This window comes from Anopheles gambiae, chromosome 2, assembly GCF_943734735.2.
Source record: "Anopheles gambiae chromosome 2, idAnoGambNW_F1_1, whole genome shotgun sequence".
NCBI classification, from domain to species: Eukaryota; Metazoa; Arthropoda; class Insecta; order Diptera; family Culicidae; genus Anopheles; species Anopheles gambiae.
The window spans coordinates 35,604,146-35,632,101 of record NC_064601.1 but is presented as its reverse complement, the minus strand read 5'-3'; the positions used below and the strand labels follow the sequence as shown (position 1 = coordinate 35,632,101).

Below are 27,956 nucleotides of genomic sequence, written 5' to 3'. Positions count from 1 at the left end.
AGAGAAAGAAGACACATAAATATACTGCCAGCAACGTTCGAAAGAAATGCGAGAGTACCGTGAGAATTGAGGTTCATGCTCGTAATAACTACTTGATTAATAAAACAAAACAAAAAACACTGGTTTTGAATTTAAAGGATATGCTGGACCAATACGAGCAAGATCCTGATAAGTACACAGGCTGTTCCCGAGTTACGCAGTAGATTCCAAAGACAACAGCATTATTGTCGAATTATTTTCATTTCGATAGTGAAAATATCTTTAATTTGTTATACATTTCCATATTTTTCATCATTTATGATACCAGCGACTCTAAGTAACTAGGAACGGACTGTGTAGACTTGAGAAGTTATACCAACTACCAGTTTACAATAACAAATTAAAGATAAAACCCCCAACTACTGCTGTTAGATCATGAAATGCTGAACCCCACCAAAGCCCAAGAACAGACCTTTCGCTTTCCTCCAGCGCCTTCCGGTCCGCTTCCGCCTGGGCCGCTTCCCGCTCGCGCCGCTCCGCCTCGAGCCGTTCGCGCTTGCGCATCTCCTCGTCGACGCGCCGCATCTCGCGCAGGGCCGTCGCGACCTCGCGCGCAAACACGCCCCGCAGGTGGCTCTGGATGACGATGGCGGCGCGCCGCTTCTTCAGGAACTCGATGCGCAGCTTCCACCCCTTGTACGCGTGCTGTATCTTGAGGGCGGCCGACCGGGTCCGTCCGTACTGGCGCTGCTGGCTGAACCGCTTCCAGTTGCGCTGTATGATCAGTGCCTTCGCGTTGATCACCTGCTTGCGGGCGTCCTCGAGCGGCTCGTGCACCACGCTGCGCAGGAAGACCTTGGTGCGCCCGAGCTGCCACTCGGTGGTCGGCACGTTCAGCTCGCGTATTACGGCCAGCGCCTGGTCCTGGCTGGACATGTTGCGGAAGCGCTTCGTGAGGCACTGGTACTTCTGCACGAAATCGTCAAACGTCAGGTGCACCGGGAAGCCCTCGCGCCGTATGCGGATGATGTCGAGCATGCCGAGATAGCGCAGCTGATCCAGCACCAGCCGGTCGTCGTAGTCGTTCGGCAGCTTGGCCGCGTTCGGCTTGATGCACCGCACGTACCACGGGTTCGTGCTCTGCAGCACATCGACCAGGGCCTGCAGCTGCTGGCGGAAGGTGTCACTGACGGTCAGCTTGCCCTTGGACGTGCCGCGCGATACCGTGCTGGTGGTGGACGATGCCGACTGGACGTGCTGGATGGAGAGCAGATCCTGGAAGGAGGCGATCTCCTGCACGAACGTGTTCGTGCTGCGACTCATATGGTCGAACAGCACGTCCTGCTGCACGTCCCGGTTCTTGTCGACGAATCCCTTCACGGTGTAGCTTACGCAGCCCGCATAGTGCCGGATGCCAAACTCCGACTCCCAGTGGCGCCGATCCTGCCCCTTGACGTAGCTGCCATGCGACTCGAACTCGCCGTGCAGGTTGGTGAGGTACGCCGTGTCGGACCCCTTTGGCATATGGCACTGTTCCGTCAGCAGCTTCAGGATGCAGCGCGGCGGCTTCTCGATCAGCTCCAGACAGAGCGTGTTGTCGGTGAACTGGATGTGGGAGAACTTGATTTCCTCTTGGCGGTACTGGAAAGATGGAAAAGGCAAAACAAACACTGTCACAACACCGATCTGGCGTACTTACAGGCGGCTACTTACAATCTCCTGCTCGAGCGCAAACACGTAGTGGTTGAAGAACTTGTGCAGCTTCTCGTTCGTGTAGTTGATGCACAGCTGCTCGAACGAGTTGGTGTTGAAGTTCTCGAACCCGAAGATGTCCAGCACGCCCAAAAACCGGGACGCATCCTGGCCCGGGTTGATGCACGTGTTGATGTGGCTGATCAGCCAGGCGAAGGTGCGCGAGTACAGCGCCTTCGCCATCGCGTGCCGGTTCTCGCCCGCCTCCTGCAGCTTCAGCGGTATCTCGGTGATGTTGCCGCGCACGTTGATCTGCCGCTTGAGCAGCACCTGCACCAGGTCCGCCTCCTGCAGCCCGAGCAGCTGGGCCACGATCGCCACTATCTCGCCGTCGCCCGGTGCCAGCTCGCACCGCTCGCCGTCCACGTCGGCAAAGTCCAGATTGCCCAACCACATTATGGCACTCAGCACGCGAAAGATGCCGTCGATCAGGGGCTGCGAGATCTGCAGCACGTTGAACGCTAGCCGCAGCGCCTCGAACCGCTTCGACTCGGTGGCAATCTCGAGGGCCGACTGATCGGTGCCCGCCTCACCGGTACCGCCCGAAGCGTTCAGATAGCGGTAGAACGAGGCGTCCCGTAGATGGAGGGCCGCCGCCAGCTCGCCGTTCGTTTTGCCCTCCGCCACGAGCTGGTACAGCACGTGGTAGTTCCGCTCGCCCGGGCTCTGGAAGGTGATGCGCGACTGCTCGAGCAGATAGTCCTGGATGATGCAGCCCTTGATGCACCATTTCGCGTCGAAGCACACCTGCATGAACTTGCCGAACCGGGAGCTGTTGTCGTTGCGGATCGTTTTCGCATTGCCGAACGCCTCCAGGATGGTGTTGGCCTCGAGGATCTGCTGCTGCACCCAGGTCGACACATCGCACGTCACCGAGCAGAGGTACTGCAGGATGAATTTGGTCGTTTCCGTCTTGCCGGCGCCCGACTCGCCCGATATGACGCACGATTGGTTCGTGTTGTTGTCGCGGATGTTGCGATAGGCGGCCTCAGCCATGGCGAACACGTGCGGTTCCAGCAGGCCCAGCTTCTGGCCGTGGTATTTGGCGACATATTCCTAAGAGAGGGAGAAAAAGGGGAAAAGACGGGGGTAAAGAATAAGTAGAAGCTCATTAGCTGCCCCCATATGACTCGCATGACAGTCAGTTTTGCTCGCAAAGTGCTTTCTTCATCGTCACTCGTCGACCATTAAATCGCCATTTCGTCGTCAAACACAAAAGCGCGCTAAGCTTTCGAGTGCTTGTCATATCGCTTCAACTTTAGCGTCGGCCAGTAGTAGGTCAACGAGGTAACGAGGGTGTGTAAAGTATTAATGCAATGACCTACATTGACGCCCTGCCGCCGCCTTCGGGCTACTGTTGCGCAATGAGTACAGGAAGGGAAGAAATCTCATTTAGCGCCCGGAAGTGCACATGGACTAGGCTCGGGTGTGCAAAAGGATACTAACAACCTTTGGCTGCAACGCTTGACGCGCACGGCATGCCGACAGGCGGACATGGCGGTTGACCTCATTTCGTTGCACTTGCCAAGTGCGCGCTGATTATGATTTTGTTTAGGCTAGATGAAACATCATTTTTACAAGATTGTGCATCGTGTGTTGTATGTTTGTAAGAAATAGGTAACAAAACGGAGCGTGAGTGTCGTTTAAAATGATATGAATCTAGAGTAAACTGCAAAGCATATGTGTTGCCATCTTCATGCGATGCCTTTGCAGGTTATAATTTAGTTTTCTTCATTTGGATCTGCTTCACATCTATTTTTTTTTTGTTTTGTTTTGCTGTTTCCATTTGTACAAACAATCTCCCACACATGCACACACACACACACACACACACACACACACACACACACACACACATTTTTCTTCCATATCTCATGCCATCAAATGGCTCTTCATCGTTAGAGCACTCTCATACTCATAAAACTGTATAATTTAAATTTCAAATCATCTTACACAGGGTAGCGTACACGAAATGGTCATTATTTAACTAAATAAAAGAAGGGTCTTTTGGCCGAGACAGCAAAAAACAAAAAGAAGAGTCGTAAAAATTATGCCCCTTGTGCCGGCAACACCTGGGACCACATGCGGGTGATTTCCAGCGGCTAAAAGAGTGGATTTCCCGACCGCTCAAAAGCGTATGCTACGCATCGTTGAGCCTCAGGGACCGAATTTCCCACCATTAGCATTAGACAGGAAGAACTGATCGCGACGATCAAGCAGCACCCCTTCCAGTAGGGGTGCGATCTTTTGTGATAAACATGAGCCGAAATGAGTTTGCTTGCCAGACAAGGATTTCCCCACTTTGTTGAGAGTGTGACAGTGTGTAAGGTAACGCGTCTTAGTTCAATCCTTTACCCTGGGAATATGTGACGACCTGGAACAAATATACCCTTCATTCGTAGATTTAAAACAAAGGGTACCAGCGGCACTGTGCTTCTGGTGGGTCCTCATCAGGCCGGGAAGCGTCTGCCAAGGCCAGGCGTGCTGAAAACAAACCAGCCCAGATAGTATATTATGCGCTGGTGGTTCACCGTCGAGCAGGTGATTTCACTTCGCGCGCTTGCGCTGGACACGCAAACCCACGACTGTGTGGCAAACACCCTTTTCATAGGAGCGAGATGTTATCACACATACCCAGCAAACGACTATCTTCTACTGATGATGATTGTATTTTATTTGGCACAGACATGGTGATGTGAAGGAAAAAGTTTCGCCGAGATACATTCCTACTCTACCCGTCATGGAAAGGGTGTTAGTGTGGGGTCTCTGCTAGTGGCAGTGGAGCAATGGGAACTGTGGGAAGCGGAATGAGCGGTAGTGCAAATTCCACCAACCAAAGGGTGTAATGTTCCGCGGTGGTCATAGATTGATTAGCGCGATTTGAGCCACACACTCGCTCGATCTCTCTCTCTCTCTCTCTCTCTCTCTCTCTCTCTCTCTCTCTCTCTCTCTCTCTCTATCTTTCTCTCTCACCACATTTGGGAGTATCCATCCCGAACCACGCACTGACTGGTGATGATGATCGATCTTTTCGATTCGGACGCTGGAGCTCCGGATGCGTTTGATAAGCGCTCAGACAGCGCGCATGCGTTTTCTATTTCAATCTGCAAGGTACTGATGCCTGATGAGTGGCCTGAAAAGGGGGTTGCGCGATCGTTTGTGCGCCAAAAGCAAAAAGAAAGAAAAACACACTGCCTCGCTGCCAAAGGTGCGTTGTTGAGCTACAATTTGTGAACTCAATGCACCAATAAAAAGCCCACCACCTTTAATAGCCCAGAGCTGATTGTAATCAATTAAGCTCTTTCTTTGCACTGCTGCGAAAGAAGCGGAAAACAAGCTCAAGCAAATTCGGCGCGACGGAGCCACGGCGCACATGCGGAGGATGCTTTTTGCCGTGTCCCTGAAAGACCCTGAAAGGAGGATCGCCAGGTTTTTATTATGCCACAGAAAGATTGCACTTTTTAGTAGCGCTTCGACAATTAATCAATTAAACAATCGAAACCGCGACGCGTCGTGTGCACACAGCACAGTCCGAAGGTTCGTTTGGCAGTGGACGAGTGGTCGATTTTTTGCTAAGTTGGTTTTGGTTAAATTGAGAGTCCGCTGCTTCCGTTTTCTGCTCTGCAATAAACTTCTGGTCGTAAAGGTCGAGGGGAAGAGACATTTAAAAAAAAATTAACGCCTGTAAATTGCGAAACGAGTTACAGAAAATGAAGACGTAACCGAACTGGAGTAGGATGAATGCCAGGTTTAGAGTTTCCTTTGAAGTAGCTAGTCTCGGGGTCCAATAGAAAAGTGTTTGCGAATTTTGCAATATTGGAACATAGAACATTATAAATCCTATCAACTGCTGTTGGATGATTCTTCGTCTGATGTGTTTTAACTAAGAAGCATTGTAAGTCGGTAATGATGTGTGATTATATATTTTCAAGACATTAGCTTCACGCCTTACTCAACCTCTCACCATTGGAATATGAATAAGAAATTCCATTTCTAACCATCTCATTGAGAATGCTGGCTATGTCGCTGTGCAGGAGAAGTAGACCCCCTGACGGCGGAAAGAAGCTTCCTACGTGACTCTCATTGTAGTGTATAAAAGGGTGTGTGTATGCGTGTGAATGTATGCTTCTACCTGTTACATTTTGGACATGTCAGTAAAACTATGACGCCACCGGGGTGGTGTGTACGATCGAGCGCGACCGGTCAGTAGTAAAACGGAAGCATCGCTCCAAACGCGCGCGCGATTGCCTTATGCGTAAGGCTTTAGGGCGATAGCGTGAATCACACGCTATCGCGTTTGAAGAGTGTTTACCGGCATTGGGGTTGAGAGGAGGGTTAATGCGTGACTCTTGCGATCTTGGCTTTTGCTAACGCACGTGGCAGCTTTATTGAGCAGCTGATTTTCAGCAATTCAGCCCAGTCCAATCGACAATTGTCGGCACAATTAGCGCCGCCAATAATGCCGCATTGCCGCCGGAAGGACACACTGAGGAAGATAATAATTGGAATAACGTCGCTTGTGTAAATCATACGATGCTGACTGGCTTGCAACGTGGTGACACACTGCTTTAGGGAACGAAATTTAAGAACTTGATTGGTGTGTGCGAAGCAAGTCTTATCTCGGACAACAGTGAATACACGCCCCCAATATCTTAATGCTTGCGGTCGCACCAATGTTGTCTATGATGTAGATAATTGCATCCCTTACGCTTGCAAATCGTAATGCAAATTAGGCCCGTCGTTCATTCGTTCGTCGATGGCGTGGGAAATTCTGTCACGTAGTGGCCTGTATTTGGTGCACAAAGGGCTCCTAGTGTGCGCGATGTGGTGTTTGCTTTTCCGCGGACATTCTTATCCGGACCGGGTAATTAAAGGCTACGGTGGTGGTAGCAACAGCAACGCCGTTTACTGCACAACGAGTGCTCCGCAATGTTTAGCGTAGCCCATGGAAGGATCTCAGAAGCGGTATAGTTGTCTCGAACGTAAGTGTCTAATCTTCAGAGTCCGTGGGAAAAACAACCCCCAATGGACACGTTTAGAAACGTGTGTAATTAGCCGCAGGTAAGAACGACGGTGATCATGCTTACCTACTGCTGACTGGATTGAAAGGTGATCTTGGACGACAGGGTGGTGGGAAAGCACAATTACATCCTATTTCACGAAGGATTTTTCCCAGCATAATAAAGATGTAAATTTTTGGATGACATTGTAAAATAATGTGAAATGTAGCGCTTGTTGCTGGGTCGTATAATTGAGAAGTTTGTAGGTAATATATATTATTCGAGTATTTCTTGCCTTTTCCGAGAAAATTTTGTTGACCCTGAATTTCATAAAAGATTAACCCGATGCAAGAGATGTTTCGGTCATCGGTAAGCGATAGATTATACAAGGAATTAAAATAATGGAGATTGTTGGTATTATCCAACAACTTTTTTGTGGATCTTTTCTTGGACTTTGAGAATTGGGTGGAAAAATACAGATGTCAGCCATTATTTTGAACATTCGCAACACATTTTTATTTAAAAGATGAAAGTGTGATAGAAACAATGGAGAAATGTGAAAGCAGATTAAAGTATAGAAACCAGTGTGTTTAATTGATGGTGACAAGCTTTCGACATTTTAGCATAACAAGTTCTGAACCGGATAAACAAGTAACGCCCCAGCATCTCACATGAAAGTAATCTCTCACAACTAATATTTCGTGTTTTTTGGGGTGTCACACACACACGCACACACGCATAACCGGGTTTGACGGTGATAGATGGCACACATTGGATGGAAAGTAAAATCCCGCACGAAAATGAAAGTTTAATCCTCCCGAAAAAACGGCCCGGGATAGCTGCTAAAGCCCGACTTTTGGGTGTACGGGTACACTTGTCGGAAGTGGCACAGTGCTTCTTCCTGTGCCTCTCACCGATGTTGCGAAAGTAAACAAAACACAAGCCCAAAGTTTCACCCTGCCCAGTTAGATTCAGCGAGCAAAAAAAGCCGATTCCCACTTACACGTGCAAATAATGTATCCGAATTTTGTTCGGACACACATCTGTGTCGTCCGGCCGAGCTGCCGGGGAAGCAGCGGCAAATGGGGATCATAATCATCGATAACTACGGTAATGAGGTAAAGTCAGGGGTTCAGGCTTAAGCCAGCCTGATAACGGTGCACGGCTACGGGCATTTCGGGCGCACGAAAGCGTGCCGTTTTTGCCTCAATTATGCGCGATAGCATTATTCGGCGGACGGGAAACGATGTTACCCCTTGTCGAGTACGCTGTCCGTAGTAGAGAGAGATAGAGAAAATCAAAACTGGGTGCACAATCGGCCTCTCCCAAAGGTGGGCCTTTTTCGTTGTGTCCTCCTCATCGTGGATCGATTGAATTTCGAGACGAGTGTTTGCAAGTTTGATTGGAAAATGTAGTGCATTGTGGGGGTTTGGCCTCGGTGGAATTCGGCCAACGTGCGGGGAAACCACGATGAGAGCAAGAGAGAGACATTCAACCATCCAAAGCGTCCAGCCGGCATATGCCTGCGAGTCCACTGCTACCGGGCATTTGACCGGGCGAGTAAGATAGTTCACGAGGCACGATTTAAAACAAATTTATTTACGTAATTAGTGATTCCTACCGACACGCCGCCGTACCGCACACGGATCCTTTTGCCTTCTCCTCTAGTCACTCTCAAGCTGAACTGAAGATGAAGATTCCCGCTGAACAGTGGCTTCCTAGTGCGGCCTGTCCGGCCCACCGTCGCAAGTACGCACATGCACTTTTCCTCTGGCGACCGAGCGCGGCTCCGTTCATGCACCAGATAGTTTCGGCTTTTGGTGCGAGTTTTGCGACCCCAACGGAGCTCCCAAACGGTGGGGAAGAAAAAGAGTGGTTGTGGTGTTTCCACTTTCTGACCTCTCTTCGTCGGTGTGCGCCAGCCACAGATATCAGCCACAACACCGCAACGAATGTGGGTCAACTCAAGCGCAGGCCGAAAAAAGCGTGCCGAAGCAATCGTTCGTACACCCAACGCTAAGCCACAGGCAGCCCCATCGTGGAGAATCTCCCTTTGTGCCCCCATCCAACAGCAACAAAAAAGCGGGATGTTACGAGGGAAAGAAAAACAAAATCCAGAGGAAAAAATATGGAACTGCCTGCTTCGCAACGGGGCATGGGGAGCCGGGTGCAACGGAACCCGAAAAAAAAGAGGCATGCTGTATTAATCTCTTCATCCTGCGTTGATGCTGCCTCGCCGCCTAGTGGATGTGGGTTGCAGCTAGAGGTAAAAGTGAAAATGTGGGGCTGTTCGAGATCGAGTGAGAAAGAAATGGTAGGCCCAGCGGGCGGTCGATGGTGGTACTGGTGAGGCCGTGGTCTAAAACCGGAGAAATGCGTTTGCTATGTTGATGGAGGCGTATATTAATGGAGTTTTCCCAACAACCCACTACACCAAAGGGAAGGTAAACGAAGTAAAACGCGTTGCATAAACTTGTGTTCCGTCGCTTGCAGCTGCCTCTCCTCCCTCGCTCACAATCTGCCGCTGGTGTTAAGCCTTTCTTATGAAATCTTTTTAGAACATCAAAAGCAGATGCTGCTGCTGTTGCTGCTCCCGTTGCTGTTAGCTGCCAACGCATCCAATAGAGCGCATCCATCGCTTGCGGCGGGCCAGAGCCGGTTAGCTTTCCACCACTGCCTTCTTCATGTTGGTGTGGAGTGTTTCTGTGCCGTAGTGTCTTAATCGTTTTCGGTACGGTCGTTTTGCCTTTCGCTGATCGAGCAAAGGGGGACGATGGGGGGAAGGCGATGGAGATCATAAAAATTGAATGATGGACTTCAATTCTGCCGCCCGCAACCGCTTACGGATTACTTAGATACGGGAAGTAGCGTAATAGGGGATTACGACGTGGTGTGGCCGTTGTTCCTTTAATGTTTTGGGGGAACATAATTCAACGTCAGTTCTCCCGTGTCCATACTTCATTCCTTGTCCGTGTTACAGCTCTTTCCGTGCCGAAGTTCCAACGTGCATGAGACCAACCCGTTGGTTGGCAAACATTCCAAAATAATTGCTTATTGTGGAGGTCTTTTCCACGAAACAGGAGCGCGCGATCTCATAACTCCAGGCACGCCAATTATTTTTGGGAGGATGACATTTCAGAAATGTCATCGGATGTGTAATACTTTGTTCGCTCTGATCACGTTTTTACCCACGCTCCAGGCACAATCGCGGGGTCGCCACCGGTCAGGGGGTCAGCTGGCCCGGTTCAAAGACCTCTTGCCGGCCACCAGACCAGGTTGATGAATTTATCGCGCACGAGGCGGACGAAACACGAGACACGGGACAAAAACTCGCTCGCCACCGTGTCAGCATGTCGTAAACATTTCGGCTTACACATTCCAAAAAGGCCCGCGTACAACAACGCGTACGTGCATCGGGGCCGAGAGTGTGCATCTTCTAAATTTGTACCTCGCTTTGGAATGAAGTTCTTTATGTTGTTGTTTTTTCTTCTATGCTCCCTCTAACGCAAGCAGTTGAATGCAACAGACTAGCATGCAGTACCAGAGTGCAGCATGTCTCCGTCACACTCGTAACAATCATCGTTTATGATCGCTACGCTCACGATGGATGCCGTATTTCCGTGACGCCCGTTAATGCTTTCGTCGTCGCGCGAAGCATCGCCACACTCGCCCATATGCTGCACAGAACCGCGCGCAGCAAGAACTGCAGAACTGTTGCATAATCCGAGAGCGCGGTTCATCGGCCAGCCTCATGCACAAGCTGCTCACATTCTTCCATGAAGATCTGACTTTTCGTTTGAAGAGCTCCACATACACAGACACAAGCACATACGATGCTGCTGCAGCACATCAAACGACCGGCAGTATATAAAGGGAAGGCAAATTTATTGCCACCGACGTATAAATCACTTTGGTTTAATGGTTCACACTACCCTCTTCCTCCCCTTCGTGTACGATTGTTCCCTTGGTCCCCGAAAACGTTGGTGGGATTTATTGGACGGGACACATCATCCACGTATCGGCTCTAAACAGTACGTGGAAACGGGGGCAACTTACCTGCGTGTAGCAGTCGATCTCTTTGTACGGGTTGACGGCAATCAGTATCGAACCGGTGTACGTCTGTGAGGGAAGCAAACGATCTTTTGGTTAAGGAAAATTGGTCGAGCTGGGTGGAGCGGTAGCTTCTTTTTTCTGTCCGTTTTGCGCCGAGAATGCTGCAGCTATCCGTAACTCAATGCGTATGCTCCCTTTCGTTGAAACATTGCGCAACGCGAGTAACATAAACCAAAGATGAAGTTGAAGGGGGAATAACCGTGACGGGAAAATGGGGAAACTAATTTGTCACTTTAAATTTGAAACAACACATATCCGATCTTGTGGTGGTAGAAAAAAAACTGGGAGATTCAAATTGATCCTAGGTTAAACATTCTTCGTTTCTGTGGTGGAAATACTTTTTTAAGACACGAAATACTCTAGACACGTGCGAGGATCATGTACGCAAGAGATCAAAGAGGTGAACCAACATTTCGTTGTAATGTGCAACTTCAAGTTAACTCCAAAGTAGTAATTAAAATGGAGTATTCGATTAACAAACTGCCCATCCATTGCATCGCTTATTAACAAACACAAATCCATTAGCATGCATGCACTACCAATAATAAAAACAAATGTTGCATCAACTCCACTCAAGAATCAACCAAAGTTTGTTTGAGTGTGTCGGGATGTGTGTGAGTGTGTGCTGTTCATTTAACTTTGTTTATGCATTTCTGTAACCTTCCCCCTTTTTGTTACATGCGTACTACAAAGGAATGCGGGTGCAGGGCTAAACCCTCGGACAGCAGGCTTGGTGCGTGTGGGCCACCGCCGCAGCCCAGAACGGCCCAGAAGTGAACCAATTAATGTGCTGGGACATTCAAACTTTTTAGGGCGTAAATTAGTGTCGCGTGGGCATCAAAATCAGCCTGGCATAGAGCTCTCGGTCCGCCGACCAGGACGCCCCAGTAGCGTTGGCGGTGCTTTATGTGACACGCGGCTTTACTCGTGTAGCGTTGTGCTGCTCCCTTTCTTTATTGTTTAGCGTGCTGCTGCTGGCCTTTGGTTACAGGGTTTATCGGGTTGTCTGATATAAAAGGGCACGTGCGTTTAGTTATGTTGCGCCTTGCGGGCTAACAATGTTATCCAAGTGGGGGGCTGTTGAAGAGCTCCCACGCACAAATACAGTAAAGAAAGATAGTAAGTTTTCGGTCATCAGCTTGTTTGGACAGCCAGCAGAATTGGAATCGATGAGTCAACCGCCCATTCTCAGAATAAATCATAAAGAAGGGCAAACGAATCTCAACCATTGGCACACACTGCGATGGAGGCTTATCATTCCGCCGCGACTGCAGTTCGCCGGAGGGGAATTTCCAACACTTCCCGACCAGTAGACGTAAAGCTCTTTTTAACGGTATTCTATTCCACTCCGGTTTCGCTAAAGCTCCGAACTGCTGATTCATGCGGCAAGCGAGCGGTGATGATTCATCGACCGTTTGTCGATCGTGTCGTGATGCTGGATGCGTCGTGATTTTCTGCCGCGATCGCAGAGCAGGACCCGAAGCAAAAACCCGTGATTGACGACCGGTTTATGGCTAGCGTTTGCGCTCTCAATGCACCCTTCCGATCCGGTTGGAATTTTGGAGGCTCAATAATTGGGGGACGAGATAGAAAAAAAAGCATTAACCCAAATGTACAGAGCCTCTTAAGCACTTTGGTACGAATATTTAACACTCTCGAAGGACTTTTAGTGGTAAAGCCTATTTTGGTTTTTATTCGAGAAAAAGATAATCGATTCTCGCGAGCGAATGTTGTCAATAAAACTGAGCAGCTGAGATAAATTCCTGCCTGATGATTCATTGCTGGAACAAAATATCCATCTTCCAAGGAATCTTCCCAGAAACTGCATTCTTTTAATCTACACCACAAGAAATGAAAAAAAAAACTAGGAATTTGATGAACTGAAAATGAGCTAAACAGAACGGAAAAGGAAAGCATCTTCCCTTCAGAAGGCGTCTTTATGGCTTTTATGCGTCTGGAGGAGAGTTTATTTTACATACTTCTCCTCTCCCAGAGCTCTCGGCTCAGATGCGTATCATGTAACAGCTCACCGAAACCGAACCGTAGCACACTCAGCCAGAAGAAGAAACCCGCGCACAGCCAGAGATGCGTAAAATGTGTTTTATATTTATTGCACCAACCGTATCCCAATCGATCCGCTTGGGCCGCCCAAACACAAAACAATTAGGTACGGTCGTGTATTTGTTTTCAAATTATGAAACCACTCTTGAGATGAGGGTTTTGTTTAATGTGATGAGAAGAATGGGGAACGAAATGATGAGAAGGCATAAGAAAGAGAGATACATGGTTCTCACACAAAGTTTGACGAATTACTACCCGGACAAACGGTTTTACGATCAGTGTTGGTTCCGTCCGAAGCGGAGGGCGGTTTTGCTTTACGTACGCTCTGTTTTGGTTACACTTAAAAGAACGCTTTTGAAGCATAGATTAGGTTGTGTGATTGATAGTTTCAGTTTTGTAAAAGGATACGTAAATTTGGTCTCGCTCGTAGCGCACTTTCAGGTTGCGGTTGATGCCATTCTCGTCAATGTCCGATATGCAGGTCATATCGGGGACGCCCTTGTCCGGTGTGGAACCGATGCGGCCTGAAATGAGATGAAGAAAACCAGCACATGGTTAGAGCATTTGATATATTATGAATATTACAAAAAGTAACTCAAAATTAAAATAAAATATATAATACAAAAATGATGGCGACAAAAACAATCGGTTAGAATTGAAATCTCTGCCAACAGAGTCGACCACAGGCCTACCATCTCGAGTAGAGCGCTAGAACTCGTGTGTGCCCAAGCACGTGGGCATCGACCTCACGCCGTAAAGGTAACCGGCACCGTATTTCATACACCGTTTCACAACCCCTTCGATGCACTGGACCGAACCGTACCGTGGCATCGAGCAGTGGGTTCGCTTTTTCTTTCCATTTTGCACATCATAAGCAGCGGTGCGGCGATGGTGCACCAAAAAGAGCACATCGTCCGGCCGTTGGCGTTGTTATTGCTGCAGTCATGCCTCACCGGCTGGTCGATGCTACCTACCCAGTCAGTCCGGAGGGTATTCCCTCCCCCTTCCCCTGGTTTGCGTTCTTCCCGCAAGAACCAGTTCCGGACGATTCGGTGCGATTCTATCGTCGCTCCTCCTCCAGCAAACCCAAAGCAACAGCCAGGCTCAAAGACAGGCGCGCAACAGTCGACACGCAAAAGCTTGGAAGCAAGCGAAATGGCTGGTTCATTCGCATATATTTCTGTCGTTTGCTAGGTTTATAAAAATAGCACCACCACCAACACCACACCGCCACTACGAAGCATTGGCGATTCATCCGAAACATGAATGGAAGATGCAAGAACTGCAAGTACCCGTCCCTTCCACGCAGACGACGACGGACGAGGGAATTCCTTCCCTTTTCCCTTTTTTGCCTTTATTTTTTGTTGTCGGTTTGCCTCAGACAGGTTCTTCTGGCGGTGGCTTGCCGCTGTGTGTTGCTGCTGTTCAATCATGCCAGACAAAAGGCGACTTCTTGTGTTTAACCACAACAGCGCTGAGAGCTAGTGGGGCCTCCCGTTGTACAGCGGAAGTACTTGACGGTGCAGCGGTTGGGACGGTTGAGACAGTATGGCACAGTATGGAACGTGCGGATTGCAAATGAAAAAGACCTCTAGCCATATCGCCGGGATAGCACCACCTGTCGTCTAGACATGACAGATTGATTTTGCGGCTCTTGATCTGTACGACAGTGGAAAATGGAGAAGAAGTTTGCATTATAACCAAAATCCCTCAAAATGGTGCATTGGAGTGACGGGACACTAGTTTGTTTTGAGCTAGACAGATTGTGTTTTTTTTCATGTCGGTGAGGAGTGAGGAAATGTTGGTAGCTTTAATGTTCACGTGCTTACGACAAATTAACCATTAACAAGGTGCATTATCCCGAGGATTAAGCTTGTACTTAACGCCTCCAATCGCGGCACCGTAAAATCCCAAACCATTTCCCAAGCCGGATATCGCCACAACAACACAACACTAACGAGAGTCTCATTAATCTCGTATTGTATCGCGGACACCGTGCCAACGGAACAAAGGATCATTTAATGACCTTTCGATACGCAACCCCTCCCCGTAAAAAAGCTACAAAAACTCCAACCCACCATTTATCAGGACGCTTTCGGTTGTGCCACGTGCGCGGGTCAGCAGGCAAGCCCTTAACGGGTCTTTAGTCAAGATAAAATTATCAACTTTGTTAGCTTTGTTTTTCGCTTTTTCGATGGGCTCATTCTGAGACCGAGCTGACCTCATTGGAAACGCGCTGGACTACGGCGTTAGTAAGCGTTGCCCTTGCCAGGACAACAAAGTCCGTGACGGTGCGACCTGATTTCTTGGACGACGTCATCAAGACGTCGAAGAAGGGCGGAGGACAGTCGAAAAGCGAAATCGAATTTCTTGGCGTCGGGCGGCAGTTTGGCTTTTGTTCTTTCCTTTCCAACCGAATGCTGGTCAGCTGCTCAGCCGGGTGCGAGAAGGCGCGTGCTTACCGATAAACAAGACACGAACACGCCGCCACTCTTGCTGCCGCCGGACGGACGGACGGACGGACAGCTGAACAACAAAACGGCTCAATATCAACGCAGCAGCAGACAGCAGCGGCATGTTGCGAGTTTTCGATGTGTCTGCGCGCCGTGTCTTGTTGTCCGTGTTCAGTTTTTTTAATGCTCCTTGACTGACAGACCTGACTGAATGGTCAAAATTGAAAGCAATGATTGATACAGCCGATCAGAGCAGGCAAAGTCCACTTGGAAACCACCCCACTCCCGTTTGCGCGAAGGGTTCTGCTACAGCGAGGTGTGGTGCGGATTTCGTGGCAACGTGAGTAGCAGTTCAATTTTGGCGCAAAAACACTGTTGTCTTTGGGGGGTTTGAGGTTTGGGCGACCAGCGTCCGGCACCAGGTTCCGGCTAAAACCTTGATCTTGGACAGTGCGCGCGCGCACCCAAGTGGTTTTGCTTTCAACAAATTGCCGTACAACCAGCGCGCCACCCTTCTCGAACGGTAGCGCGCCCCGTGTTTGCTCGATTGATGGTAGTAAGCATACGCCTGCTATGTCCCGGGCAACATTGTGGTGCAAACGCGTGTTGTTTGCCAAGCCCAGCGTGCGCGCATATACACATATATCACTCCGGGCAGGATCGATACATCGGTTGGAGCATGACCAACACCCTCTAGAAGCACGAGAAGCGTTTCGCCAATAATGCTCAGCCGTCAGCCAATCAGTACGTACGGACGTACGTCGGCGCTGCATACATTTGCCACAAACTAGCGTTCGATTGCTTTCTTCACACCACCGCAGTGGATCATGCACAGTGAATATTATTATCCTGCTGCTTGACGGTAATTCATCGCCATGTCTCTGCGTGGTGATTGCTTCCTTCTTGCTTCGCGAGAATTACGGCAAGAATTAGATAACTACCATTTGCGGCCGGCCGCAAACCGGCCTAGACGTGTCAATCATCAGCTGTTGGGAACGCTCGCGTACAGTAACTGGACGGTAATTTATGGTCATGATACTGCCGCAGTACACAGCACTCCACGCGGGCCCGGACAACATTCAGGGAGCAGCAAACTCAATCAAGCAGGCAAGTAATTGCGGTTGCGTTGTCAAGAACGCATGTGGAGCTTTACCGAGATAAGAATCGGTAGTAATCGCGCACAGTTCACGGCACGACACTGGAATATATCCCGCAACGGGAGGTCCTGAGACGTTTGCAAAAATCTGGAATTTAGACCAATTTTTTTTTGTGTTGCCTCGGTCGTCACGCTTCGTGTAAGCCTCGTGCCGGACCAGCGCGGGCCGCAAGCTAATGACAGACGGGGACGCCCCGGGAGCTGAGAGCAGCCTTCCCCCGGTTGCTATCACGGTACGGGAATTAATTGGCCGCTAATCAGCAGTGGGGTGAAGGGGAGGAGGTGCATATGACATCCGACGCCGGTCGTGTGTACCGGTCAGGCGATTAGATTCAATTACGTGACATAAATTGATACAAACTGATCCATAAATAGTAACGGGCGCGTATTTTCTGGCCACCCGGTGGGGCTACGCTTGTCTATCTTTCGCTCTTTTTTTTGTGGTTGGTAGGTCACACAAATCTCCTGCCCGGTTTGATACCGAACCAAGCGAGGGTCGCCCCGGACGACGCCAAGCTGCGCCGAAGAAAAATGAGCCCAGGGACGGAAAGTGACCGTTCTGGCGAAAGGTGCTGACACCTGGAGCGGTGCCCGGTTTGACAGTTTTAGCAGCATAATTTAGAACGTAAAATATGGTTGCGTTTCGGTTCGATTGGCACGGTACACGCAGGATCTATGCTAAGGCTTCGGTTGGCAAAGTATCAGTACACATGCAAAAGTAATAAATTGGCTCGCTCTTTTTTCTCTCTCGCGCGCGCCCGCTTTCGCTACATTTCAAATTGAATACCCAGCCAGCCAACAGAACAGATTGAAACGGTCAATAAAGTTGCAATAATGCCCGGTGTGGATGATGAATTTTGCAACCTTCGTTTGATGCTTCATTTTTTTTCATTCGTATTGTAATCGATCAGCATAAAGCAGCAGCATTAAAATGATTATCGTGAGCGAAACTTCTCATTGATCACACAGTATGGTGCCCATTCCTGTCAGCGAAGGAAATCAACGTTCAACGCTTTGGTCGATCGTTTGATGCACTTCACATCAAGTCGGGCACATTATCAACGGACGTTGTCAAGCATAGCGAAATCACTGATATGGTTCGGTTCAGTGGTTGTGCAAGGCGGACTGGGATGAATCACTCACCCGTCATTGCATTCATGCGATTAAATGTAGTGAACTTAAATCGATTCATTCAACTCTGTTGTATTGATTTGATTTTGTACCTTAAAGTACTATAAATAGCGCAAAACATCAGCTTCATCTAAGATTAGGCAACAAAACGAGAAAATTATATTAACCTTTACATTTTTATGGGTCGTTTATGGCAGCTTGCCGTCCACTGGAACGAACGCGCAGTCGTGCATAGAGCAATTGCCACCATTGCATGCCGCTTATCGAAGTCATAAATTAGGAATCTGATCAAACTGTTCGCAGCGGGACGGGAAGTGGTAATTATTATTCTCACCAGCAATCGTACCGCAAATGACAGATTAGCTTCTGCCTCGTTTGCCTAGTTTGCTTTCTCTGTCGTGGTGGTGCACTTGGGTGGGTGAGTAAATGCCCCCATACACAATGGCGATGTTTAATATTCGATGCTATTGAAACATAAGCAACGGTGGCAAAGGCTTTGGCCAGGCTCTAGCAGCTGTCGTCGATTGTCTGGCTGTGGAAATGTTTTTAGATTTCAGTTCCGCATCACGCACGCCGCATTCAGAACGTTGTTGATCGTGTGTGTGTGTGTGTGTGTGTGTGTGTGTGTCCGTTATCTTCCAAGACCTTGGCTGGAAGCGTCGGTCAGAAGTTGCGACAGCTAAAGGCGAACCGGTCGGAGCAGATGGTTATGTCGTCTTGGTCGAGATTATGTCGATACAGCTGGATACAACGACACACGAGCATGATTTCAGTTTGCCAAACATTCCTTCTCGTAAGGAGCTGGACGGAAGAGAATAGAGACCCGAGAAGGTCGTTTTGTGTTTGTGTGTGGTGTTGATCGAAAAGACCTTTACCCACTATCACTTTGCATGTTGATGAACCTGTTTGGTCTACCAGTGCACAACCAGTGTTGGGTTGATGTCTCAGGGCGAGCTCATCCCCTAACCTTGGCTCATTGGGCAGCTGATTGTACGATAAATAGTGTCCGTGAACTTTTGCGCTAGTTGAAATGGACAACTATCCGCGTACCTTACTCATAATATGCTCTGCTCGCGCGTACAATGTTGCCTTATTTCCGGATTTAAATGTGACCGTACCTTTACCATACACGCCGAGCATTCCTTAGGTCTGTTTCCTTCGCGGACAGGCTTTTCTATGACTAATCGGCACCAGTCGACAGTAAGGTTTTCGAAATGACAAGCCCCTTTTTTCCAGTTATCCTTTCACCGTGCGATTGCATTGCCCCAAGCACACGCTGTAAAAGGTTGGTTTCCTTTTGTTTTTTTTGCCACTTCAGTTCTCGCGTACCGCTTTGTTTGCGAATGAGCGAATGGTGTTATTGGCTGAGCTTTAACGTTGTTCTTGCTCAGGCGCCATTTGAAAAATTCGTCCAACACAATGATGCCTTTCTCTATTGATAGGAATTATTAATTCGATTCAATTAAAATAAAGTGAAACGTACATAAGTTTATGCTGCACAGGGAGCAGCAAATAGATTTCTCTCGTACGAATGATTTAACATATCAATCAGTTCGGGGCTGTGTCTGCGTCCAACAGCAAAGTGAAATAACAACCGATCGACCGAGAATGTGTTTACCATATGGTGGAAACTGTCGTGTTGTGGGCCACTGTTTGTATATGTGACGCACCACACTACCACAAACATCCATCCGATCCAAAAGCGAATCGTCATTTGCGAGCAGAGCACAACCAACCAACCCCAACCACAACACCAATGGATTCGACCCTTATATCTTATTTGTTCTCCATTTTTTTTAACAACCCCTTCCGAGGAGCTGTTCGTCTTGTGTGTGTGTTCCCCCGCTCCAGCCAAGAAGACGACCAATACTATGTGTGTGTGTGTCTGTGTACTCAGCACTATTTCGCGATTGTGATGAGTCAGCGGCTATGAGTGCATCACCTTCGTGTGGCCATACACCGACCATATTACACCACACCATTCGCACCAAGTGGTGAACGAAAAGGTGTCACACATAATTTACGTAACCAGGATTTGTCCGGCATGTGTCGTCGTGGTCGTCGTCGTCGCTGGTTGTTCCGGAACTACCCGGAGTTTCCCACCAAAGAGTGGGTAGGGGGGTTTTTGACATTCAGAGGTGTGCTTTTCTTTCGTTTCGTTCACGGTTGCTTGGTTGTGCATGTAATCTTTGCGAGGCACACCGGTGTGTTGGCACTGGTATTTGGGCCACGGTAGGAGCTAATGGGTCTTTCCTCCCGCATGATGATTTGTTTCGATGAGGCGTTGATTTTTAAATTAAGCAATTTCTCCCTTTTGACTAGCGGAGTTTGTGTTTGTGCTGTGTGCTACTGTGCCGAGTGTGTGTGTGTGTTAATTAACCGAAGGGTAAATCAATGTTGTACCCGCAGCGTACCGGCGAGAAATAGGAACAGGAGGTCTCACTAATTGATTGCCAGTGTCGGTGTGTGTACGCGTGTGTAGCCTCGGACAGGCCAGAAAAAACAATGCTTAGCAGGTGTACTTATTTAATATGATTAGATTAGTGCAAATGGACTGAAAGTTGAACGGCACCAGTAAACAACCCACTTCACTTAACGAACTACGACGAAAACTGAGTGATGTTTTGATTGATTGTGGAATACATTAACGCTAGATGGTTGAGAATCTTCAATAGTTTATTTTGCAGATCGTAAAAGCCAACAGCCAAACGAATTAATAAAGCTTTCAAATCAGTTAAAAGCTCTCAATGATACTGGGTGGCAAAAACAAACTTCTGAATAATTAATTACCGCATTTATTTTAAAGAGTATTTCCTTCGCCTCAACTACTCCATCCAAGATATCAAGAAGATCGAACAAAAAGCCAATATGTCTGACGGACACGATTCCCTTCCAATTAGGGACAAATTTTAGCACACTTCAGTAGTAAATCAACGACAATGACGGCTACCGTGCTCATGGTCCGCGGGTAAAAACACAGTCATCATAATGTGCCCGTGGTGGCCACCAAGAACTCGTAGCAGTGAGCGTGGCGAGGCGTGGCCCCAACAACACCCAACAGCCCTGGGGACTACCGGAGCTCGTACCCGGTGAAGGGAATATGAGCAAACAGCAAATTTTTGACTCGATTGAAAGTAATTAAAAACGTTTGCCTGTTCCACTTGCTACCGGTGGGTTGGTTCGGCTTACCGCGTGCGGTTCAATCGTTCTCCAATTCCAGATTCTTTCACGCTGCTCCCTCCCGCTCGGTAAACAGACAACGGGTGGGGGCAATTGGCCCCGACTATCCTCCCGGGGGGAGGCCAAGGGTGCACCGTGTAACTGATAAAGCATAACACAACACCACCAACACCTTTGGGGCGGAATATATCTTAGAACCCCGTCGCCCCTTCAGGCACTAGGGGACACGCGCCAGTGCCTGCGAAATCTGACAACTTCTTATCTAGCAACCGAACACTCCTACACAAACACACATGAGACCGCATGCTGAACCAACGCGGGGGACAATTTCGTGTGGGTGAATCGAATGAAACCAGTTGCACATATTGCTCCATAGGAAGAAGGAGAGGTTGGCCGGCAGCGGTGCCCTTTCCTTCTCAGAAGCCGATTGGTTAAGTGTTAAGCGCGTTTTTTACCGGGCGTAATTAAAGCTCCAGTTTGTCGTTAAATCGTGTTTAACCGGCTTTTGGATAACCGGGGCTGGTCAGAACAGCGCGCCAAACCCCGAAGACCAGACGGCGAACCCAAGCCTCTCCCCCTCCCCCAGATTAATGGGAGCGATCAAGCGTGTGCGTTCGAAGAGAGCAGTTTAATATTTCAATTATTGGGTCCCTTGGGTCGCCGATGATAACACCGGCGAGAGCTGGGCCAGAGTGGTTGGACAGGCTATAATTTACGGCTTCATTATTGACCCGGTATCGACACTTGACGCCCTGACAGACCGTGAAAAGGTTCGCCTCCAGATCTCTCCCCACTCGTTTGATTGAGCAGTTGATTTTTGTAGCTTTAACCAACTGCTCTCGCCTAACGAGAACACGCCGGGGCTTAAGTTTGCGCCCAATTAATTATGCCATAAATTTGCAAACCACTCACGTGGCCACGGCAGACGTGTAGACGGCCGGAATGTCGGAATGGGGGTGGTGTTCTTCTGGTCCCTCGAAAGCGGAAGTGCTCGGGCCACCCGTGTTCCGTGTTTTCGCCGAGCACGGAGAAATTGTTTGATCACGATTCCACGACCTCGTCAGCAGTTGAGCAGTGCCAACTGCTGTCGCGTATGTTTGCGTCCTGGGGTGGCATAATAACGTTGGCCGCGACAAGGGACAGCCAAATACTGAGTGGGAGAAAACTGCAACTGACGGTGCAACATTGTAGCGAATGCGACTTGTCGGGGTCAAACAGAAAACGACCGCGCATGTCCCCCCCCCCCCCCAACTGGGGTGGTACATAAAAATGTGCATTTGTTAGAAAAAAATAACTGCCCCCTTAACTGTATCGGGCTGTAGCAATGTGTTGTACACATGCGGTCACAGCTAGATAAAGGATACGGGTAAGAACCTTCACCAATGGCGAACAAAAACATGTCAGCAGTGTGACCGGTGTCCGGAGGGGGTAGTCCGTATTGGGCACCGTTCGTGGGCCCAATTTCGAGCCAACCGTGTGGTCAGTTCCATGTTGCCCTACGTGTGCGCTGTTTTGCCACAGCCTGTCAATTCTATAAATCATGGCTGAACAATTGGCAGCGGCTGCTGCTTCAAGATATTCGCGATGGAATGTCGCGTGTGTGAGAATTGTTTGCGTCTGTCGCTGGCCCGCGTTATGATAGGTGGCATGTAATTTTAACCACACACACACACTTGTCACCTTCGCACGGTGTGCGGTGCCCTGCGGCTCATTTGCGCCGTTGTACCTTCGGGCAGCCGCCAAACAAAAGGACATTTTGTTATTTCGCCAGGCACCAACAGTCGACGACATTCTTTGGCACGGCACAGAAGCCCAATAAAGGCGACCCCCCACACACACCACAGCGTCCACAAACCAGGGCCAATTAACAACCAACCGCTGGGTAGCACCCGTAGGTAACAACAACAATTGCCATAATCGTTAGTGTAATGGCGCGTTTGTTATCTTTCCGATTGGGTCGCGTGCAACCCGAGAGCGCGAGAGTGCAAATGAATTATGGAGACAGCTGCATTATGGTTTATTATTGCTTTTATTGAAACCGATCGCCTTATCGGCACCATGTCCAGGCAGCCGTTCTTTATTGCAGAGACATTTTTATGCTGCAATGGCCGATACTCTATTGCCGTTTGTCGCATGAGGGATCGGCGATCAATGCTATCGGCGTCGGAATCTGTCGTCTGATAATGGTGGGAATCTCCACTGACCTTGGGGAATGCCTTGGGAGGGACTATTCGAAACCTGCTGCAGCTATGAGTCAGACGCTAGCGAAATTGAGTACATCGTTGCTTAGCATTTAGGGCAGAGCAAATCGTAAACTCTATTCTCCCAGATTGTGTAATTTTAACAGACTCTATTGATGAGTCATATAGACAATTTTCTGAGGGGAATTCCAGATAAGTCATTGTACAAGAGCATGCCTATACATAATGATAACATATTGTTATCTTGCTATCTTTGTTTTGCACAGTATGCTGGGTCAGATTGTAATGTTAACGGAATTATTCAAAATTCGCAAGATGTTTTTAGCAACCGGGCTGTCACAAATAATGACAGCTGTAGAAAAACATCTCGCAAAGTTTTGAATAATGCGCTGTTCACATTGAAAACAGTGAATGCTCGGTGTTAGTAATCTAAGGTGAAACATTTGATTTTGTTTCTTCATTCAGTAGGAAAGGTTTAAAGGCCGTTTTGCGCACATGTTGTTTACATTTAAAAAGTACAATACATTTTATTATATTATTTTTTTTGTAAATATTTGTAGTTATTTAACTCAAAATGCAAGTTACAAATATTATTATGATTAAAAAATCTCAACAAAACGTTATTTGTTTCATTTTAACATGCAATAGATGTATGTTTCTCTCTCTTTTCCAACACATCATATATGATTTAGCCTGAGATTACGCTATTAATCTGTGACGATTGGTTTCATTTGGCTTTTGCTCACCACTGCATTCAGCTTTTCTCCCATTCTCCATCTGTTGTCGTCCTGTCGGTCTATCTCAGCCGATAAAAAAAAGATATGCCATGACAGGGAGATAAACCTCTACACAGACACAAATACATGCACACGAATGCACCAGGCACCAGTGCTGGCAGCTCCCGTTGTTAGCACGTCCCTGCCTCTTCTCTTATCTGTCCCATTTTATTCCATTCTACGTCACACCCTGCTGATTAAGCGTCTGGTAAAAAAGGATATTCTCTGCTCCATTCTTTGCATTGAATGCCTCCAGCAGAATAAAAAAAAAGAAACACAACAATTTCTTTCTTAATCCCTTGCGAAGTAAAAGAAGAATCGCCCACATTGTTTACATTCTCCGTGCTCGATGGAGGTCGGGCGTTGCTAGCAACTGAGCTGAATGATGAAGCAAAATCGAGCAGGAAGAAAGGCAGCTTTCCAAACTTAATCCACCCCCATCGGTCCGTTTTTCCAGCCTCTTCGTCGTCGTCGTCGTCCTCATCGTCTCTTCTTAGTATTGGTGTTTGATTCGAATGTGTTTATGTGAGCCCTTCCCAATACACACATCGGGGCCGCTTTGTTTGTGTGTTCGCTGCCCAACTTTGACAGCTGCCAGGTCGTCGCTGTATCGCGTGCATGCGCACGTGCGCTCCTCACCGTTGCACTGGCACGTGTTTGTATGCGCGCAACACACGGTGTGAATGTATTGATGCGCTTTGATAGCTGCTTCAGCACCAAAAAAGGACTAACCGTACAGTGGTGTTTGTGTGTGCGTGCGCGCAGCATGATGAAACAGAGGCAAGAAGAAGAAGAAGAAGAAGAATCTTTTCTCATAATAGCTTGCCATCGCGACACAGACCAGCTGCTTCTGTTTTTCGGCCGACAAATGTGGACCTGCACCCGAGACCGAGTGCATATGCTATGATGGGAGGGACTGCTTTCGGTACAAATCCTTTCAGCTGCCGCTCTGCTGCGGCCAATGTCTGTGCACAACGTCTGCTTATTTGTTCTCGTTGCGCTTAATTTAGTATTGGCTTACTGCGTCGCCCAAGAACAATCCGTTTCCCGAGAGCCCGTCTGGGGTGGGATAGGCAAGCGACGGACAGTGAGAGGAAGAGGGAAGAGGCAATCAAAAACATTGCACTCGTCGATGCACTTTGCACGCAAATTTATTATTTCCGGCCGTGTCGCTTGTTTGTTTGTTCCGCTCAGCTCTCCCCAGTCGGTGATGCTCTTCGCTGCAATCTCTCGCGATGCGTGGAAGGCAACGAACGGAGCCGCGAAGTGTATATTTATTTATTAAGCCCATCACCGCAGTCTTAGAAAGTGCAGTCTAAGAACTGCTTCGGTTGGCCAGGCGAACGGCCGAAGTCCGATCACATTGTAGAACTCGATTCTCTTGACAGGCTCAAAACTGTTCAAACGTCTTTGAAGGGGCACTCGAAACGACCGATGCGTTTAATATTTGACGCATACACACACGCACACACATCCGTCCGGAAGTGAGGAAGCGCTACCGAGTCATTTAAATACATATATTATACCTTTCTATCTTTGTTTCGAGTGTACGGTCCCTTTTTCTGTGTGTGCCTCGGACACCCAAACCGTGTGTAGCTGTAGCCTCTATCGGATCCCAACAAAAAGGTACCCAAATCCTCCAGAGGGTCAATCGTTCGTTCGGGAAAGGGGTGATATTGTGTCCATTCGAACGCTCCGTTGCGGATGTACGACCCGCAAAAGGATGTGTTTAATTCAATTTTTGATGCGTTACGGAGCCAATGCATCCCAGCGGAAGTTTGTTTAGTTGGTGTGTGTAGAATAAAGGAGGTAAAAAGGAGAATTGGGTTTTTTTACATATATTAAAAAAAAAGTATCAAATTACAGTTGGTTTATATATTGTACCGAAACAGCAGTAGTCGAACAAACGTAACCATATTTCGTGGGGAAAAAGCGTTTGTGTTAATCAAAATATTGATATGAAAAGCTAAGACAAAAAACCCCCCTTAATGTTGATGGTTTGTTGAGGAGATAACCAACTTCAAGTTGCTAAAAAGCCCTCAGAAAACAATAAGACCAAATTAAAAGTCCACCCATTTCCCAATGCGCGCTCGTGCATTTTCTTTAGCCAATCATTTTTATGGTTCCGTTTCCGAACCAGTCGACGATAAGGTCTCGCCCCCGTGTGTTCAACTGTGGCCAGTGGCAACAAAATGGTGTAAATTAATTGATGATTATTTTCGTCCCTTTTAGCGCATTTTTGCTGTTTGCTTTGCTGTTCTAAATTCTAGCAGTCCTCATTCCCCGCCTTTTTAGGAGTTTTTACTCCTTTCGGTGCCGATGAATAAATCAGAAAAACTGTTCACCTTCCCTCGCCTTCTAAACCCCCGGGGGGAACGAATCCCCCAGAAACGAGGCTCTCCCACATCCCCCACTCAAGGTCAATCTAATCAAATCGCGATGATTTACGCCTGGATACGGTCCGTGGCACTGCCCCGAAATCTCACCCAACCGTGACACCGGTGCGGTCCTCTCCACCGTGTGCGTAAGTGCGAATCGCGAGGCTTCCGGGGCGGCTCCTGTACTCCTGGCCAGCGCCCACATCCAGGTAAAGGGGAAACCGAGCTTCTTCAATCGCGAAAAAGCAGCAGCAGACGGTTCGATATGATCGCGTGGTAAAAAAATAAGAGATGTGCATCAAACACAGCAGGAAAATTTCGGACCCAACCCGTTTTCCGTTCTGTCGAATGTCTGACGCTTGCGGAGAGATGGCCCGATACCTCACGTGAGGTGGGCACACGGTGCCGCGAAGTAGAAGCGAGATAACACACACCCCAGAACCATTGGGGGGGATGGTGTTACGCGCAGAATGGAAAAACAGGCAAAACTAGGGACGAAATTGATACGGGAAAAACGCACAGGCTTTAGGTGTATAAGTGTGCCGCCGCAGTGTGTATGCTGCTTGCGCTAACTTTACTGGGTGTGTTACACGGTTTTTTGGTGTTGTTGGTGTTGACCCTGTATCTAGAATATTTAACGTTCTTTCTGACTTTCGTCACGAATATTTGTCCATTTCGTGTGCCCTTTTTTCGGTGCTTCGAACAAAGCAAGGATTTTAATCTCAGACAAAACACTTAATTTTAATTCCAATGTCGGGTGCATGTTAGTGTAATGCACGTTAATTTAATTATCTTCTCCTTCATTACGGTTTACGTTTAATTAAGCATTATAGGAAAAAAATATAAAAACAAAAAAGTTTGCGAATATGCGCGATAGTACCATACCTTCAAGAAACACTGGAACGGCCATGTTTTTATGCGTGTGTATTGCAGCGACACGGGAAGAAACGTTGGGTGTGGAACAGATTTTCCCAAGGGGATGGTGGGACGCTGTGTTGCTGCCGTCTGGCTAGTGAGCAACTGTCGCCAAACGAAACGATGCGCCTATTGTTTTTCTTTCAATCGGATAATACGAAAGAGATGTTCGATGCACAAACACACACACACACGCGAACTAGGGCCCTGTGTGCGTCAGCGACAGATTTCCACGCTCCCTGTGTATTGGTGAGCTTTTCTGTTTTGCCTACAAGGATGGACAAGGATGTCTGGCACACGGTGGTTGGGAGGTTGGTACCCGCCGCCCCGATCCTGGACGCGAGCCAGCACCCGTGCAGGGGTGCGCACACGAAACCCTGCCCACTGCTCACCACACACAACCGTCGCGCTCGTCGCCCTCGCCCCTTCACTATCGGGCACGCACCGCAGCAACGGCACACTGACGCGCACACACAGCAGGGACACACATTTTGGGTGGCAGCGGAGCACACACACACACACACACAAACACTTACACCACACACACAAACACCCTCAAGGAGCATAAAACGATGGTGCCCGAGCCCAATGTGCCCTGCCCTACATCTGCACGGGTCGGAACACAGAGGCGAATTTTCCTTGTTTGCACTTGCCCAAAAGGACGAGCAAATTTTCACACCAAACTGCTCATATAACACACACACACGCACTCACTGTCACACAGAAACACACACACACACTCTAGCGTTGAATTTTCACCACTGTAAAATTCACTGCAACCAAATACAAACAAAAAAAAAGGCTTGTTATATTTGCCACCCCTAGGGAAAGGCCCCGTTTTGCGGCCAACTATCCTTGCTC

The 27,956-nt window shown here is 48.4% G+C and overlaps 1 protein-coding gene across 4 annotated transcripts in view; it reads right to left on the bottom strand.

Moving 5' to 3' along the window:
* The window catches only part of LOC1279741 (myosin-I heavy chain), a 40,009-nt gene that overhangs the window by 11,218 nt on the left and 835 nt on the right, over nucleotides 1-27,956 (bottom strand). For all 4 annotated transcript variants that reach the window (XM_061648195.1, XM_061648199.1, XM_061648196.1 and 1 more), the window contains exons 2-6: nucleotides 27,066-27,868; nucleotides 13,314-13,429; nucleotides 10,788-10,850; nucleotides 1,693-2,787; nucleotides 452-1,620 (exon numbers count right to left, since the gene is read on the bottom strand). In XM_061648195.1, the coding sequence (XP_061504179.1) occupies nucleotides 452-1,620; nucleotides 1,693-2,787; nucleotides 10,788-10,850; nucleotides 13,314-13,429; nucleotides 27,066-27,090 (2,468 nt within the window). In that variant the 5' untranslated portion in view covers nucleotides 27,091-27,868. The remainder of the gene's footprint in view (nucleotides 1-451; nucleotides 1,621-1,692; nucleotides 2,788-10,787; nucleotides 10,851-13,313; nucleotides 13,430-27,065; nucleotides 27,869-27,956) is intronic.